A 14,587-nucleotide genomic window follows, 5' to 3' on the forward strand; every position below is an offset into this window, starting at 1 on the left:
TTCATACTGAATGAAAGTGAATATTGTTGAATGAGTCAGGTAAGGCTACTGGTTGTGGGTTAAGGATACTTCTGCATCAGATCAATAATTTCATTGTACATATGCAAAGGTGCATCCAATCCCCAGATAAAATCCAGGTGTGCCCATTCAGGAATCTTCTTGTGATAGATAAGCTTCTTAATTTTAGACAGTAAAATGGCCGCATCCTTGGGATCTGCGAGCAAGTCTTGTCCTCCAGTCCACACTGCAGTTGGTACAGTCATCTCTTCTATGTTGTAGACAGGAGGAATAGTCTAGAAAACATGAGGCAGTACAGGAATGAATGTCCAGGAGAGCACAGGAAACTTTAAATGTCCATTTTGGGCTTTCTTCTGTCACTTTTCAAAGTAGAGGTGCCTAAACCAAAGAGGAAGGAAATTCTCTTGCTCGCCTATCACTGCTCAACTGATAGCAGTGTCAAAGGCAAAACACCTCCTGGGCTGACAAAGAGTTACTGTTGTGTCTTTGCCCTCTCAACTAGGAATCTTAGGGCAAGAACCTGGAACAAGACAGATTTCAGGATGCCTCTGGATAAACCCCCATCATGGTCCTTTTGAAGTGCTGGTCAGTCCCAGAAGACATGATTTAGCTAGAAAACACATGTGACAAGGATGAAAAGGATCATGGAGTGGCTTCTGTAGGAGGAGAGGGAAAGTAGCTTAGGACTTCTGAGTTTGGAAAACAGAGGCCAGAGCAAGTACAGGAGACAAGATTATACAATCACAAATAGTATGAAGAAAGAACACAGGAAGTATTTATCCCATTACTTCTCATAACACAAAACCTAAAAGGCATCCAGTGACTTTCCAGGAGCAAGCAAATTCATGTCAAACCAAAAGAAGTTGTGTTTCATGCAAACCATAATTAAAACATGTAGCTTGTAATGACAGGTTGTTGTGGAGACCTAAAGGGTAGGAGGGTCAAGGATGGGATTAGAGTCCTGAATGGAGAAGATGTTCCTCAGAGTCTTCTTGAGGAAAAAGTCCTTTTGTCTCTGACTGCCAGAATTTAGGAGTGGCTGTTAGTTCTTCAGTGGTACTCTTCCTAATATTGTTTCTGTGAACTCTCATGCCTTGTCAACTGTTTCAGATCCACTAGTAGGTAAGATGACTCTATTCTTTTCCATTAATTTTCTTTTTCAAAATCCATTTTATATAATTTCTGCCCTTACTTCCTCTTATTCCCATTGATCGTGTAATTAAAAAGTTTTGCTCTTCCCTGCTCACTTTCTTCCTTTTAAAATGTATTAAATTTATTATTTCCATTAGTGCTTGTATGCTTTCTCCACTGACCTCCCAAGTGAAAAGTAGTAATATTTTCATCTACTTGTATTCTGAAAATGTGTCTCCTCCTACACACTTGCTCTCTTCCTTTGTGCTTCTGTGATGTCCAAGGGTGGTAATATTGTTTCACCAAAACATACCTGTTGGTATTTTTCCATGTTCTTCTTTGAACTTCCCCAGTCATAAGCTTGGAACTTCCCCGAGCGGGCCACCTAGAAGGATGAACAAGAGAAGGGCAGTTATAGTGCCATTATTCAGGATGTTTTTGTGTTCTTTTGCTGCTGAGCCTCTGACTCCAATCTAAAGCCCCAACAGAAGTTCTTCTAAGAGGTATGAAAGAGCCAGTAGTAAATTAATTAAAAATGTCAAACAGTGAAAAGGAGTCAAATGTTTTTATCAGAACCAAAAAAATCATCTCCTCTGCAGAAAGACCCAGAGATGTCCTTACAAGCAATTTGTTCAGGTTGGAAAACTGCTAATAACAACTGCCTTCAACAAGTTCCACTCACTGCTACTGTCTTGTCCTCTTCTGACAGTCGTGTTGCCATCACTCAGCTCTATGAGTGGCTCCATCTATTTTAAGTACAGAAATCACCATTTCTAATTCTTCTCATGTGCTCCTTGGCTTTGTCTACAGCATGGATGATTACTACTGTGAGAGACACCTTCAATGGGATCTTAATATTGAAAGTCTGTTGGCTCCCTGAATAGTAATAACAGCAAGGACAGTGAAGACTCAGGAATATTATTTCTGCATGTTTGTGCTTGCCAGTCTGTGGTTAGATGCTGAATTACATCTGCGTCAGTTTGCAGAACTTCCCCCACTGTGTTTTTGGGACCCTTTTTTTTTACAGGTCTAAGTCATGGTTACAAAAGCAACTTCATCAAATCTAATATCTTATTTGAACAGCCAAAACTATTGTTTAATTTTGAGTAAATGCCTGTGCAGATGTCACTCAGACATACCCATGTGTTTGCTGTGCTGAAAAGTGCATTCACACTCTTGCAAGCTCACTGTGCTCAGCTCTGCTTCCTGCAGTGCAGCCAGGAAACCAGCCTTGCTACAGGGGCTTCTGTGAGTGAGCCCAGGCTTTATGAATCCTGAAAGTGAGCCCCAACACAGAAAGGCAGCTCCCATCAGCATTGCTGCTGCAGGAGTGCTGTGGCAGTACCTTGTAGGTATGGGATATAAAGAGTCTACTAAATAAAGAGTTTACTATTTATGGTTATATTGCTGTCCAGACACTGAGAGCTTTGAAAGCAAGAGAGGAAACTACATGGGCTTTTACTAGTAAAATTGATCATTTACATAGCAGCCTAAGTCCTGCTCATTTCTTCACTCCACACTGGAAACATGACTGTCTTAAGTGAAGTTCTGTACAGAACTGTGGACATCATTTATAAAAGGTACTAGATACCCCATAAGTTACATGTGTCTCCAAGAAATAAGCCATGGCTTCATAGCAGGATATCTCTAAACATATCTATTCACCCCAAGGTGAGTATGTATTTTGTCTTCCAGGGGTTTGCTCATACCTGACTCCAGTGGACTATGTTCTGCACAGAAGTTCCAGCGGAGGTTTGGGCAATATACACATTGATTCGGTTCTGAAAAAAAATACTCAGTGAGCATTCTCTTCTTCCCTTCCATTCAGATGTACATCAAAACATCTGCTACAGCACTGTCATGGATTGATAAAACCAATAGAAATTGGGGTGGTGTGATTAGAGACTCCTTCAGATTTACTCCAGATATGGCAATGTGTTAGGTTAAGAGTAGCACTGGAAGAACAATCCCCAATCAGAACATTTTCCAGTATGACTGAGAATCTAAAAGAATCTACAGGTGGAAAGTATAGAATAGAAAGTCAGCAATTTAGACCCCAAACTAGGTGAGTTTTTTTCAGAAATCTGTATCAGATCCTATGTGAGAGAGCATCACTCTAGGACAGAATAGCAAAGGGAAATGTAATTGCCTTAGGAATGCATGACTATTTGAAAGAAAACACACTCTAGTCCTGCCAGGTTTCTTAACAAGCTGCTCTGTGATCCCTCCTCGGCAAACACACTCTGAGGCATTTTTTGAAAAATGCTGGAGCAAAATTTTGATGTGGTCTGACCTAGAGCTGAACATAGCATGAGGTGCCCAAGTATGTCTTAATAACCCCTTACAGTGTCTGCCAACTCTCTCTCAGGTATCTCCAAGGTATCTTGTGCCGCTGGGCATGGAGGAGGAGAAGGGGAAATATATGTGCTCCTTACTCTGTTGCAAAGAGAAAACATGAAGTGTTTTATTTCTTCTTCTGCACTGTGCCAGCATACTAAATATTTCTCATGAGACCAGTGGCAGACACAATATGAACCAGGAGTAAAATGTGCCCTGGGTGAGGTCTGGCAGAAGGCAGACTACAGAATTTTGGGGGGCTCTGAGCAGCTGTTGACTGCAGGGATGCTACCAAATGCTCTTCTAAGGAGTGAGGCAGTGGTCCCCTGCTAGTGATAGGGCAATCAGCACATATTGCTGTCTAGTAGTGGGGACTGTTCCCTGCAACGTCACACTAACAGAAATTCAGGATTTACACTACAGGACAGAAGGTGAGTTTTGGGAGCATAAGCTTAAACTCTCAGTAGAGCTGGCAAGAGTTATACATACCACATCAATGTTTTTCAAGTTACAGCCACCCAGACTGAAGAAGACACTTCTACAAAGGCTGGCAAAAGCTTGGTGGCTGCAGACAGGGGCTATTATCCTTGTTAGACCCTCAGTTTGGGGAAGGAATTCTCTTTTGCCAAGCATACCCTGTGAAATACAAAGTATCGTTCACTTAAGAATATACATATTTCCTCTTCTTCAGCACTGTCAGTGGTTCTTGCTTGCTTTTCTCCATTTGCCAATTGATGTTCCCACAAACAAGAAAGAAATAACTTGTTTTTGCATTGCATCAGCCTTCTTGGGCATTACTCAATTTCTGTTACATCACTTTTAATGAAGAGATACGTTAACCATTAACTCCAATTCACAGTTAATTTTAAGCTTGCATATCAGTTGTGGTTTTGTCTACACAAATCTTGGACACCTTCGAGGGTCTGCATCTCTGTGCCTTTTTGGGTGACCCATCCCAGTGCTGCAGTATTGCCTTCAATAGGAAGCTTTTCTTAATGCCCAGTCTGAACTTTCAAAGGCTTCAGCCATAAGGTAAACCTACCCACATGCAAATAAGTAGACTTCACAAAGCCCTATACTTTCTGTTTAACCATTTTAAGAGCTGAACAAGCAAGTATACAGTTAAACAGTCGAAACCAAGATATCACATACCCTGAGCACTTTTTCAGGAAGGTAGAGGAGTTTTGTGGCAGGGCCTTTAGCATACTTGATAGCAGCGACAGGTGCCAATGCAAAATAGAGTTTGATTTTTTGAGCCAGCTCTGGCATTGTTGAAAATGCAATGAAAGCTGAGGAAACAAAAAAGATGAGTTAAAAAATCAGTGTTTGTACATTTTTTTTATTATTAATAAATGCTATTCTGCAACTTCAAGCCTACAAGCAACCTTATTAGTTGCTCAGAGACTATGGTTCAGTCTAGATTTACATGAAATCCCTCATCTCCATGACTACCAGCTTGTAGGTTTTTTCCCATTTTCGGAGAAATTTCTATATTTTGCCTATGCAGCTTTCTTGCAGGCCTGTTTAAACAGAAATGTATACTTCTGATGTACATTCATGCATTTCATATGAGGAGAAGTTGTTTTTCTTCCTGTCAGTCCAATTTCATGTTTTCTTTTTTTGTGTGTACATCTGGTCCAAACTGGCCAACTTCTCTATCTGTACTCTCATCTTCCTGTTTTGTTTATTTTGGTCAACTGACCAGATGCTGTTGGGCACACCCCTGCATCTTGGAAAGAAACAATTTTCACGGCCCACAGTAATTTCCAGTAAGATTTTAAGTTGACAGACTTCCAGTAGCAGTGCATTTGGTCCATTACGTTTTACTGTCTTTATAATAAATGTAAAATGTGTTTTTCACACCTGTAAAGAGTAAATTAAAACCCCAGGTACATTCAGTAGCTCAGTATCTCAAATCAAATTTTACTCCTGTTTTTCTGAAGCATTCATCTGTTGTGTGTAACTTACCGTTGGTAGTACCTTGTGAATATCCAATATAGTACAGCTTTTCCTGTCCTGTTTTCTCCACAATAAAATTTATTGCTGCTGGAAGATCAAACCTTGCCATCTCATCAAAACTGCAGTCAGGAGATTGAAAGAGAGGCATGCATAAACGAAAAATCAGACTTTGAATTGAATTCCCATTTTTATTAATGGCCTGTCAGCAAAGAAACAGTCTGAACCATTTAGTGAATCATTCATCTGTTTTCGGTTCTGTGTTTTCCTGACACTGGATATGGAAGATACTATTCAAGATTTTCTGGGGTAATTTCTCCCTTGACTTTAATAGAAGGACCAGAGCTTCAAGAAGTGTCAGGTTGAATTGTAACTGAATATACAGAAGAAACAGGTGATGATATAATAACAGAGCTCCTTCCTTGGAATCACACATTTTATACAATTTGGCATTAAAAAAAAAGGTCTATTTCTAAACAATCATTAAAATAAATGTAAAAATTATTTACATTTTTTCTTCTGCCACTTTTGTGATATTGTAATATACAGAATAATGTTTCTAATAGCTGCCAAAATTGCCTCCAGGGCATAGGAATGGCTTGGAGACTGCCTGTGCAGGTTCCACTGAATTGCTCTGCTGCTATGCCTCTAGTTTGAAGAACCTGTTCTAGCAGTAATTAAAGTAGTCTCCATTACTATTACAGTTCACATGCACGTATAGGGGCACCTCAGCAAAAGTGAAGGTAAAGAATGCTTTTTTAAAGGTAAGATTTTTGGCCAGCTGAAATTAATATGTGAGGAGGGGCAATGGATATGCCCTTCAATGGTTCTGTCTACCTGAAAGCCCAGAATTCATCTTGATCAATGGAATATTTTTGATGTTTTCTTGACCAGCGATTCCCTCTGCTATTTCCCATCCAAACGTCAAAACCAGCATCAGCTAGCATGAAGGCCAAGCTGTTGTTGGGCAGGTTTGTGACCCAGTTACTAGCATCTCCCAATAATCCATGCTGGAGAAACACCACAGGTTTCGAAGCTGAAAAGCAAATCAGAAACAAAACAACAATTCATAACTTTTTTTTTCATTTCCCTGTAGTTGAGGGATATTATTCAATACTGGGATTTGTTCCTGCATCAAGAACAAAACATCCCTGTGTGTAAGAGAGAACGTCTAAGCTTCTGTAAGGATTTACGGAAAGATCTGCCTGACATCTAACTGGGCACCCTCTGGTCATTGTTTGTGTAGCTCAGCTGCTTCAGCTTGAGATTCTCAACTCTGATACAGAGAATGAAGGTGTGGGATTGTTTGCAGAGGTTTCCTTTACTCAAAATACGAATCAGTCACTGATATTAACCTCGTGTAAGCAAAACCAAAGCAAAATTAGAAGCCAGAACTGCTTTCTCATAACAGGCTGATTAGGCAGATTACAACCTTTATCCTATTTTTATTTTTTTTTTAACTTTTACTCATCAACTCTTATTAGGAGGCATATGTTTCATATTATAATGGATTTTTATTATAAATAAGTATATTTGACATTAATTTTGTAGATCTTGCAGGTTGTTCAGGGCAGCCAGAATGCTCTTAAAATTTCACTCATGTATACAAGCTTTGGTGGACATTATACAAATACAAGGTATCACTTTTTAGAGCATGCCCTATCTAGGCTGGTCTTGTGTCATACTAAAGAACTGTACCTGAGCTTCCTTGATTCTGAGTACCATAAGGGATTCTGTTAATGGTAATGGTATAACCATCTTCTGTCATCACTTCATACTGCTCGCTGGGGTACCCTTTGTAAGTAATGAGCTCATTCTAGAAGAGAAGGTACAAATGCATTTGCTTGCAGAACTCCATTTCATGTATTACATGCATAAGATAGAATGAAGAAATGTTAGAAAGCAGATTGGGCATTTAATCTACATATATTAAGCATCTGAATAAAGCATCATCAGACTGGATATTGTAACCCTCAAAAAACCAACAAATTTCCTTTATTCTTTTTGTTATATCTAGGGGTTTACCATTCAGTTAAAATACGTTGTGTAAAACTTGTATTATACTCTTGCCATGCAATCATCACAAGATCTTGCATTCTCATGATAAAAGAATCACTATAAACTCATAGCAGGAGTTTATGAGCTGAGATAAGGTGTGTGGCTGAGATGAGGAGCTGCCTGAGTGCAATGCTCCTGGTCTGCTGCAATGGAAGCTGTAACCAGTTTATTTAAACAACCTTCAGAGAAACCCAGAAAGCTTCATGACTACTCTATTGTGAATTGCATAGATTCAATGAGTACTGCTGAGAAGCTGACTACATTATGAAAAAAACAAGATCGGGCAGTTGCATAGTCATGAGGGAAATCACTAGCACAGCCCACCTTATGATCTGAAGTAAATATTACTTTTGCCCAGTAACATTCAACCTGTTTTTTACAAAAGAGAGTTGTTTTTTATAACTTGTACTCAGAGAATTACTCAATGTATTTTGTCATGCAGGACAGAAACCCCAAGATTTTAAAAAGCGACTAAAGACCTAAACAAGTTTGCTTGGTGAGAGGTGTTCTTCTGAAAAGCTGGCCGTTTCTGATCTATGCTGGTCACCACTAGTTATTTAGAGATTTCTTTGCTGATGAAATGTTGATATTCCAGATGGTCATTCTTTCAGATATGCAGATAGTGCCAGCAACAGCAAACTGGTAAGTGATGTGTAAAAGGAAATTAACTCTGGAGATTTACTAAGGAAGGGCGTTTGCCTCAATTTCTATCAAACAGAAGATGTGCTGTTAGACATGCAAACAGAAGAGAATAGAAGAGAAAGCAATACTATATACAGTGACTACAGAGGACAGGTCAAATAAAGCAGCTTATCTACCTTGTTCTTTCTAACACTTAGAAACCTCTCTACTGTAAGACATGCATTACGTCCACCCTCAGGTCACTCCACCGAGCAACTTACAACATTCATAAATGCTTCAGGATCCACAGCTCTCTCCATTCTTCTCAGTTCTTCTGAATAAGTAATTCCCTGAAACAAACACATCACAGCAACAAACAGCCATATCTTCTCTCTGCAAAGAGCGATACATTCATCTGTCAGTAGTCCTGCTCTGCACTTGTAATCCAGACAGGTCTCTGATGAGGGAAGTTCTGCCTAATAGTAAATGGAGCCAGTCTGGGACACTCTACTTGTTAATTAAACAGAACAAAGCTGTTTTCAAACACCTATCTGAGGGAGTCTGGCAGCAACCTGGGTTCTCTGCTAAGGTGTGGACCAGGATGTTGCTCTTGATAGGGCAAAAATATCAATGAATCCAAGGAAAGGAGCAAAGCTTTTGGAGAAATGGATTTCACTCATTTGTCTGAGAAGTAGGTCACTTGCATTACCATACCACACATTTGTTCTGTGGATGATTTTGGAAACATTTCTGGCTAACCCTGGAAACAGGTGTTATTGGGCAACTTGTAAGTAAATCAATCACTGTCAGTGAAGTTTTAAAAGTGCGGACAAACAAGTTATTTGATAGTTAGCTGAAAAAAGCAAAGACAATTGAAAATAAAAAAAGTAAATAAAGTGAAAAAAGTAAATATCATTTAATCAAAAAACTTAGGAACCTTAATAGAGCAGTTACTTTTAGTTACCTGGTGAAATGTATACAAAACTGCTCAATGGCAAAATTTTTTCAACTCTAATAGAATGAGGATGGAGAAAGGAAAAGAAAGCTTTGCTAAACGTAATGCTAGGTAGAGACTAAGTGCAGGGACATCCAGTTTTGTTCAGCAAGTAAGGAACAAAAAAACCCGAAGGGTAAGTATCCTGCTTAGATGCACACATAACAGCTCCACTGTCTGTGAAGACCTACATACTCATAGCTTAAAGAAAATGCAGTGTTTGAACCAGCATCCTCTCTACATGACACAAACCCCTGGAGGCCACATCTGAACTTCTGTTGCCCCAGTAACAGGTCTTTAAGCCAGACTGAATCAGCCAAAAAACCTATTGCATTTATCGTTTTCCTAATCAAGAAGACTTCTAAACTTTTTTTCCAGAGTAATATGATAGCCTATTTTTTTCTTATGACAGAACAACAATTTATATTCTAACTTCCTAGCACTACATTCTAGTACAATCTGTGTGTTGAAAATACTTGGCTCCTTTTGCAGATAAAGGAACAGACGTTTAAAAAACCTCTGTTTTACAGAGCTAGACTCCTTTCTTTTGGTTTAAAGCTGTTACTTTCTTATTCCCTCACTTTCCATTTTCCCATACCTCTTCAGCTATCCCACAGTTACCTAAATTCAAGGTAGGTGAGCCAGGCTACTCCTCTTTATCCAAAAGGAACTTTTCAAGAAATAACCATATGGTCACATATGAGCCATATGAGTTACAAACAAAACAACACAATGAAATATATTTGTTTCCAAATATTAAAGCAAATCCTTGAGCTCAGGTTTGATACCATCTTTTGCAGCTCCCACAAAGACTTCATCAGTTTTGGATCAGAAATAATTGAAAGCATTACCGACCTTGTGCCAGAAGTCATGAGTTTGGCTGAGCAACTGTGGCTATTGAAGAATAGAAACTCAATTCCTGGCTTTTAGGAAGCTGTGCTGGGTAAAGATGGCAGTGAAATGATGGTCATGCACTGCTTTTTCCCCAATCATGCAGCACCTTGACAACAAGTAGCTATTTCTTCCCCACTCCTCATTCCTTCTACTATCACTTCAGCTTTTCCCTAAGGTAGCACCAGAGAGAGGTGACTCCTTTTATCCTTAAACCTCGTGCTTTCCAGCTCCTTAGCCACAACAGCTATAACAAGGCTCTTTTATTATCACAGATAGCTGGATTTTTAAGGAGAATACCAGCCTCTGTGGAGTGGCAGAGCAGGATCAGGAATTTTGAAAACAAATATATTCATAGATATACCTTATCATACCTAATGAAATTGTCAATAAACCTGCAACAATTTTCTCTTTTACTAACAACCTACCAATTCCATCTTCTCATGTTATCTGGAAAGGATGGAAGGAACTCTGACTCTTGATACCTCTACAGATGCTATTGCACATATTTTTCTTTTATTCTTTTAATGCTCTTGTTGCTCTTCAATAATTGTACATTGTTGCAGGAGTGATTTCAGGATATTTTCCTCTATTTATATTTTCATCTCTCAGATGGCCATAGAATTCAATAGATTTTTCCTAAATGAATAGTTATGAAACTAGTATGCTTTTCTATAATCTGTATGGACTCAGGAAACATTACCATAATGGGCAGACTTGTGTCAGTGGTCTCAAACATACTGGGAGTGGGCCAATATTGTCCAACAATGGAAATTAGGTAGGTAGTTCTGAGTAGACAGTTATGTCTTCGAGATAGTGGCCTTTGTGATGCTCTTTTTGTGGAGCCATGTTTCACCACAGGAGTGGTATCTTCACTACAACTACAGTACAAACTTTGCAGAAGTGTGATTGAGTTGAGGCTTTTTTTTTTTCACTTATGTACTCCGGTATAAACTTGGTGGGTTTTACATTCTGCCTTTCCAGCATGGTACTTTTAAATCTTGAAACTAATTATTCTTTCTTGTTCATTTTGCTATACTTGTTTGTCCAAATATTCATTCTGTCTTACAGATACTGTTCATCCACATAGAACAGATCAGCTTAAACACTGAGATGAACGTTGAACAAGGTTTTGAACAGGCTTTGACATTTCTATTTATTTTATAGCTTGCATGTTTTCTTTTCCCAGTACTGGCTGTTGTTAGGAATAAAAATATTTAATATATCCTTAAAAGTTATTCTCTTTAATATTTACAGATCAGAAAGAAATATGAAACAAAATCTCAAGAGAAGACTTGTTCCTACAAGACTTGTTATCAGGCCTTCAAAGAGAAATAGAAAGATCCTAGTTCAGTTTGTGGCAAGGAATTAGGAGAGGAAATGATTTTCAAAGAGCTGGTTTAGGACATGGAGTGTTTTCAAATATTGACTCTACACATGGGATGGGGTGTTTTTTTGAATCTTCTCATTATTTCCTTCCATATACTCTAAGTTCTTTCATCTTCCCTCTAAGAAAAGCAGGTTTTCCCCTTTTTAAAGTCTCAGTGTCTTTTGAAGCTTGACATGAATTTCATGAGTGAAGTGTTTAAATGCATACTTGCCTTCGAGTACCTCATGCTATTCTAAGTCATTAAGATGTGCTATTAACTCGTGGTGAACAAATCCAGCTTCATTCTTTAGTGCAAAGCAATGCTTCAATGACAAAAATAACTCAGTAAAAAAAATATTGCATGAAAGGACAAGGTATAAATGGCATAATACCATAAATAGCAAACTATTGGATAAAGTCATTGCAGGTTATTGGCAGTACGTGTTTGAAGTGAGTGTTTGAGGTGGGGAAAGAAGATGAACAAGAGTGGGTATTGGGCTGATTTTCTAAAAAGATTAGACATGCACACTCTGTTGTAAACTGACAGGTTTCAGGGGAAGTTACTCACATTATAATAAGGTGTAGAATTAAGTGGAAATGCTTAAAGGTTGAGATGTTGCTGTGAGAGATGTGGTTGCATCTTCACAATTGTAGTCATATGCAAATGAACTTTTAACTGGTCTCTCTAGGTGCCCTTATATAAATAAGTACTTCTGTATAAATTGTTGACTACACACTCAGTTTATGAAAGTCAACTCCTTCAGTGCTCCTTACGGATGAAAGCCCCAGCAATGTCCAGCATATAATTGCTAGCATTTTGATGTTTTCTGTAAACTTTTTCCTCTCCCCATTCTCTCCTATTTTGGGAATTAGACCTGGCTCTGGAAGTGACTTAGGAATGAAAGATATTTGTATACAGCTGAATATAGCAGTTCATCATGGATCAAATATGTCCTTTTGGCTTCTTCATCCAGCTAGTGTATGTACTTATCAGAAACATTTGGCTATTTTAAGTATGTTAAGGAGGGCCTTTAAGGGGAGGTATGCTTTATTGAGAGACAGACTTGTTTTTGTGAAAGCTGCCATCCAGGAGTCTCCAAGGGAACATAAAGCAGCAAAAAACAGAAAGAACCCCTCAAGCACTCATATGGCTTTAAAAACATTTCCTGCCATAATGGTGCAAGCAGTTGTTTCTTGAGAGTGAGTAAAGCACTGAGAACTAAGAACAGGGTCTAACAGTGCACTCTCCACAGTATCCCTGGGATAATACAATTAATAATGCAACAACTGCCCTCAGCCACCTGCCCCATATTGTTGCCTTGGCTGGACCACTGTTGGCTCCCAGGGCAGGTGTATTTCAGGGGGTGAAGGCAGACCCTCCCTATTCAGCAGTGGACCCTACAGGTCCAAACAGTGAAGGAATTCCTCCCAGTGGAGTCCACACAAAGAGAGACTGGAGTGCAAAAGCATAAAGCACTAGTGAGAACAGGTGCTGAACACTAATGAGAACAGGGTGGAAGATTCTCCTCAGCACTGTTAGGCCTACAAAAATATTCCTGGTGCTCATCATCAAGGTCAACGGCATGGGCTGGCCTGTGGATTTCCAGCAGTGAGGTTGAGTGGCACAATATTCATAAGTGATGAGTGAGGTAGCTCTGAGCTGGCACTTAGACAATTATGAATCTTGGGTGTATAGGTATAGTAAGTAGTGTCAAAAGGAAAGGCTCATGAAGGACAGAGAGGGCTGCATGCCTGCCTCTTCTGCTCACACTCCCAGCTCCTTGTCTGGGAATGTCCCAAGTAGTGTTAGCCTCCTGCCCAAGCACCATTCACCCATAGAAGGGGCAACTTGCAAATGAAAAGCTCAGCACCAGCCTCTCTTTTAACTTATACAAGGAAAATACAATTTGTGAAAACAGCAATTATTTCTACAATACTTTTTGGCTGATGCTGAAGTTTGTGAAATGTATGGAAGCCAGGGTTTCTTCACCTCTGAGGGTGGATGAAGTCTGTGTTGCAATTTATAAGCTTTGCATGACTGTTCAAATTGTTTTGCCCCACAATCTGCAGGTGTAACTTTTATCTCTCTGTTGATTTTGTAGTAATGTAGTAATGTATAGAGTAATACCTCATCACCCCCATAGGTATCTATTGTAATTAGAGAAAAAAGGAACTCACAAATCTGCCTACATGTGTGGAAAGATGAAAATTAAGTATGCTTTATTTCTCTTGCAGTTGTTGCTAAATGAAAGTCTTGGGGGGGGGGAGTGATTAATTCAAATCCTCTGGGAGAAGAACTGGAACCAGTATGAGCACTATGTAGGACTTAACGCTCAGTGTGCACCAGTCAGTGCTAGTGAGTGTCCTGGTGAGCATGAGCCATTAAGCTTTGGCAGGCTTGGACTAATGAATGAGAGTGGGGCTGGGTCATGCAGTGTGCTATGGTCAGTTTTGTGTTGGCATCAGCAGGACCTACCCAGCTATTTTTAAGGATGGGTCAGAGGGACTCTGGGCAGAGTGGCTCGGGTTTTTCTTAGAGCTAAGAATTAAAGTAACAGGTTTGCTCTGAGACAGAAGGAGGTCGCTGGAGGGGGTTAGAACAGGATCACAAAACCTCTGTTCTCCACTCAAACTGTGATCTTTGCATACCTGTAACTGGGCTAAGCTGGCAGCAGCCTGGAGTGGGCAATGAGATTAGGTCAGGGCTGAGCATCGAGGTGGCTGGAAGCTGGGACCACTGGCTCTCTTCCCATGAGCATCTTTTTCTTCCCTTCTTTCTGCTGGAAAATTCTCTTCAAATATGAATTCCACTACTAATCATCTCCATCATGGTTTGTTGAATTTTTTCATGCATAAAAAACAATATCCCACTAACTTTTGCTATGTCAACAGGTTAGATAATCATAGATGTGCTTTTTCCAAATTGTAAAGCCCTTATTTTTTCATTTGTACCTTTACACACAGTAGGAATTTTGTTTGAAACAGCAAAGGTATTGCTAATTCATAGATCCAATACTTTTTCTTTATAAAGTGAAGATACAATTACCAATACAAACTGTTGTTCTATTCTGGGTGTCAACATTAATTTTCCCCCATTGTCTACTACAAAAAATGAAATATAAAGTAATTATAAAATTAGGATGATTACTTTGCACTTAAGAGTTACAATATTTTTTGACCTTTTGTAAGGAAAATGGAACATGATAAAAATA

General features: G+C 39.2%; 1 protein-coding gene across 2 annotated transcripts in view; it reads right to left on the reverse strand.

Moving 5' to 3' along the window:
- Window positions 1-14,587, reverse strand: part of LOC108492160 (lipase member M-like) — a 32,620-nt gene continuing 18,033 nt past the window's right edge. Inside the window, exons 1-10 of one of the 2 annotated variants that reach the window (XM_017804172.1) lie at window positions 9,971-10,164; window positions 8,403-8,514; window positions 7,141-7,258; window positions 6,280-6,478; window positions 5,455-5,564; window positions 4,639-4,775; window positions 3,976-4,122; window positions 2,859-2,930; window positions 1,463-1,534; window positions 1-293 (exon numbers count right to left, since the gene is read on the reverse strand). In XM_017804172.1, coding sequence (XP_017659661.1) covers window positions 60-293; window positions 1,463-1,534; window positions 2,859-2,930; window positions 3,976-4,122; window positions 4,639-4,775; window positions 5,455-5,564; window positions 6,280-6,478; window positions 7,141-7,258; window positions 8,403-8,514; window positions 9,971-9,987 — 1,218 coding nt within the window. In that variant the 5' untranslated portion in view covers window positions 9,988-10,164 and the 3' untranslated portion in view covers window positions 1-59. Of the gene's footprint in view, window positions 294-1,462; window positions 1,535-2,858; window positions 2,931-3,975; window positions 4,123-4,638; window positions 4,776-5,454; window positions 5,565-6,279; window positions 6,479-7,140; window positions 7,259-8,402; window positions 8,515-9,970; window positions 10,165-14,587 lie in introns of those variants that run through there. The other variant, XM_017804171.1, reaches the window with a different exon arrangement.

Source organism: Lepidothrix coronata, unplaced genomic scaffold (genome assembly GCF_001604755.1).
Source record: "Lepidothrix coronata isolate B3197 unplaced genomic scaffold, Lepidothrix_coronata-1.0 Scaffold8, whole genome shotgun sequence".
NCBI classification, from domain to species: domain Eukaryota; kingdom Metazoa; phylum Chordata; class Aves; order Passeriformes; family Pipridae; genus Lepidothrix; species Lepidothrix coronata.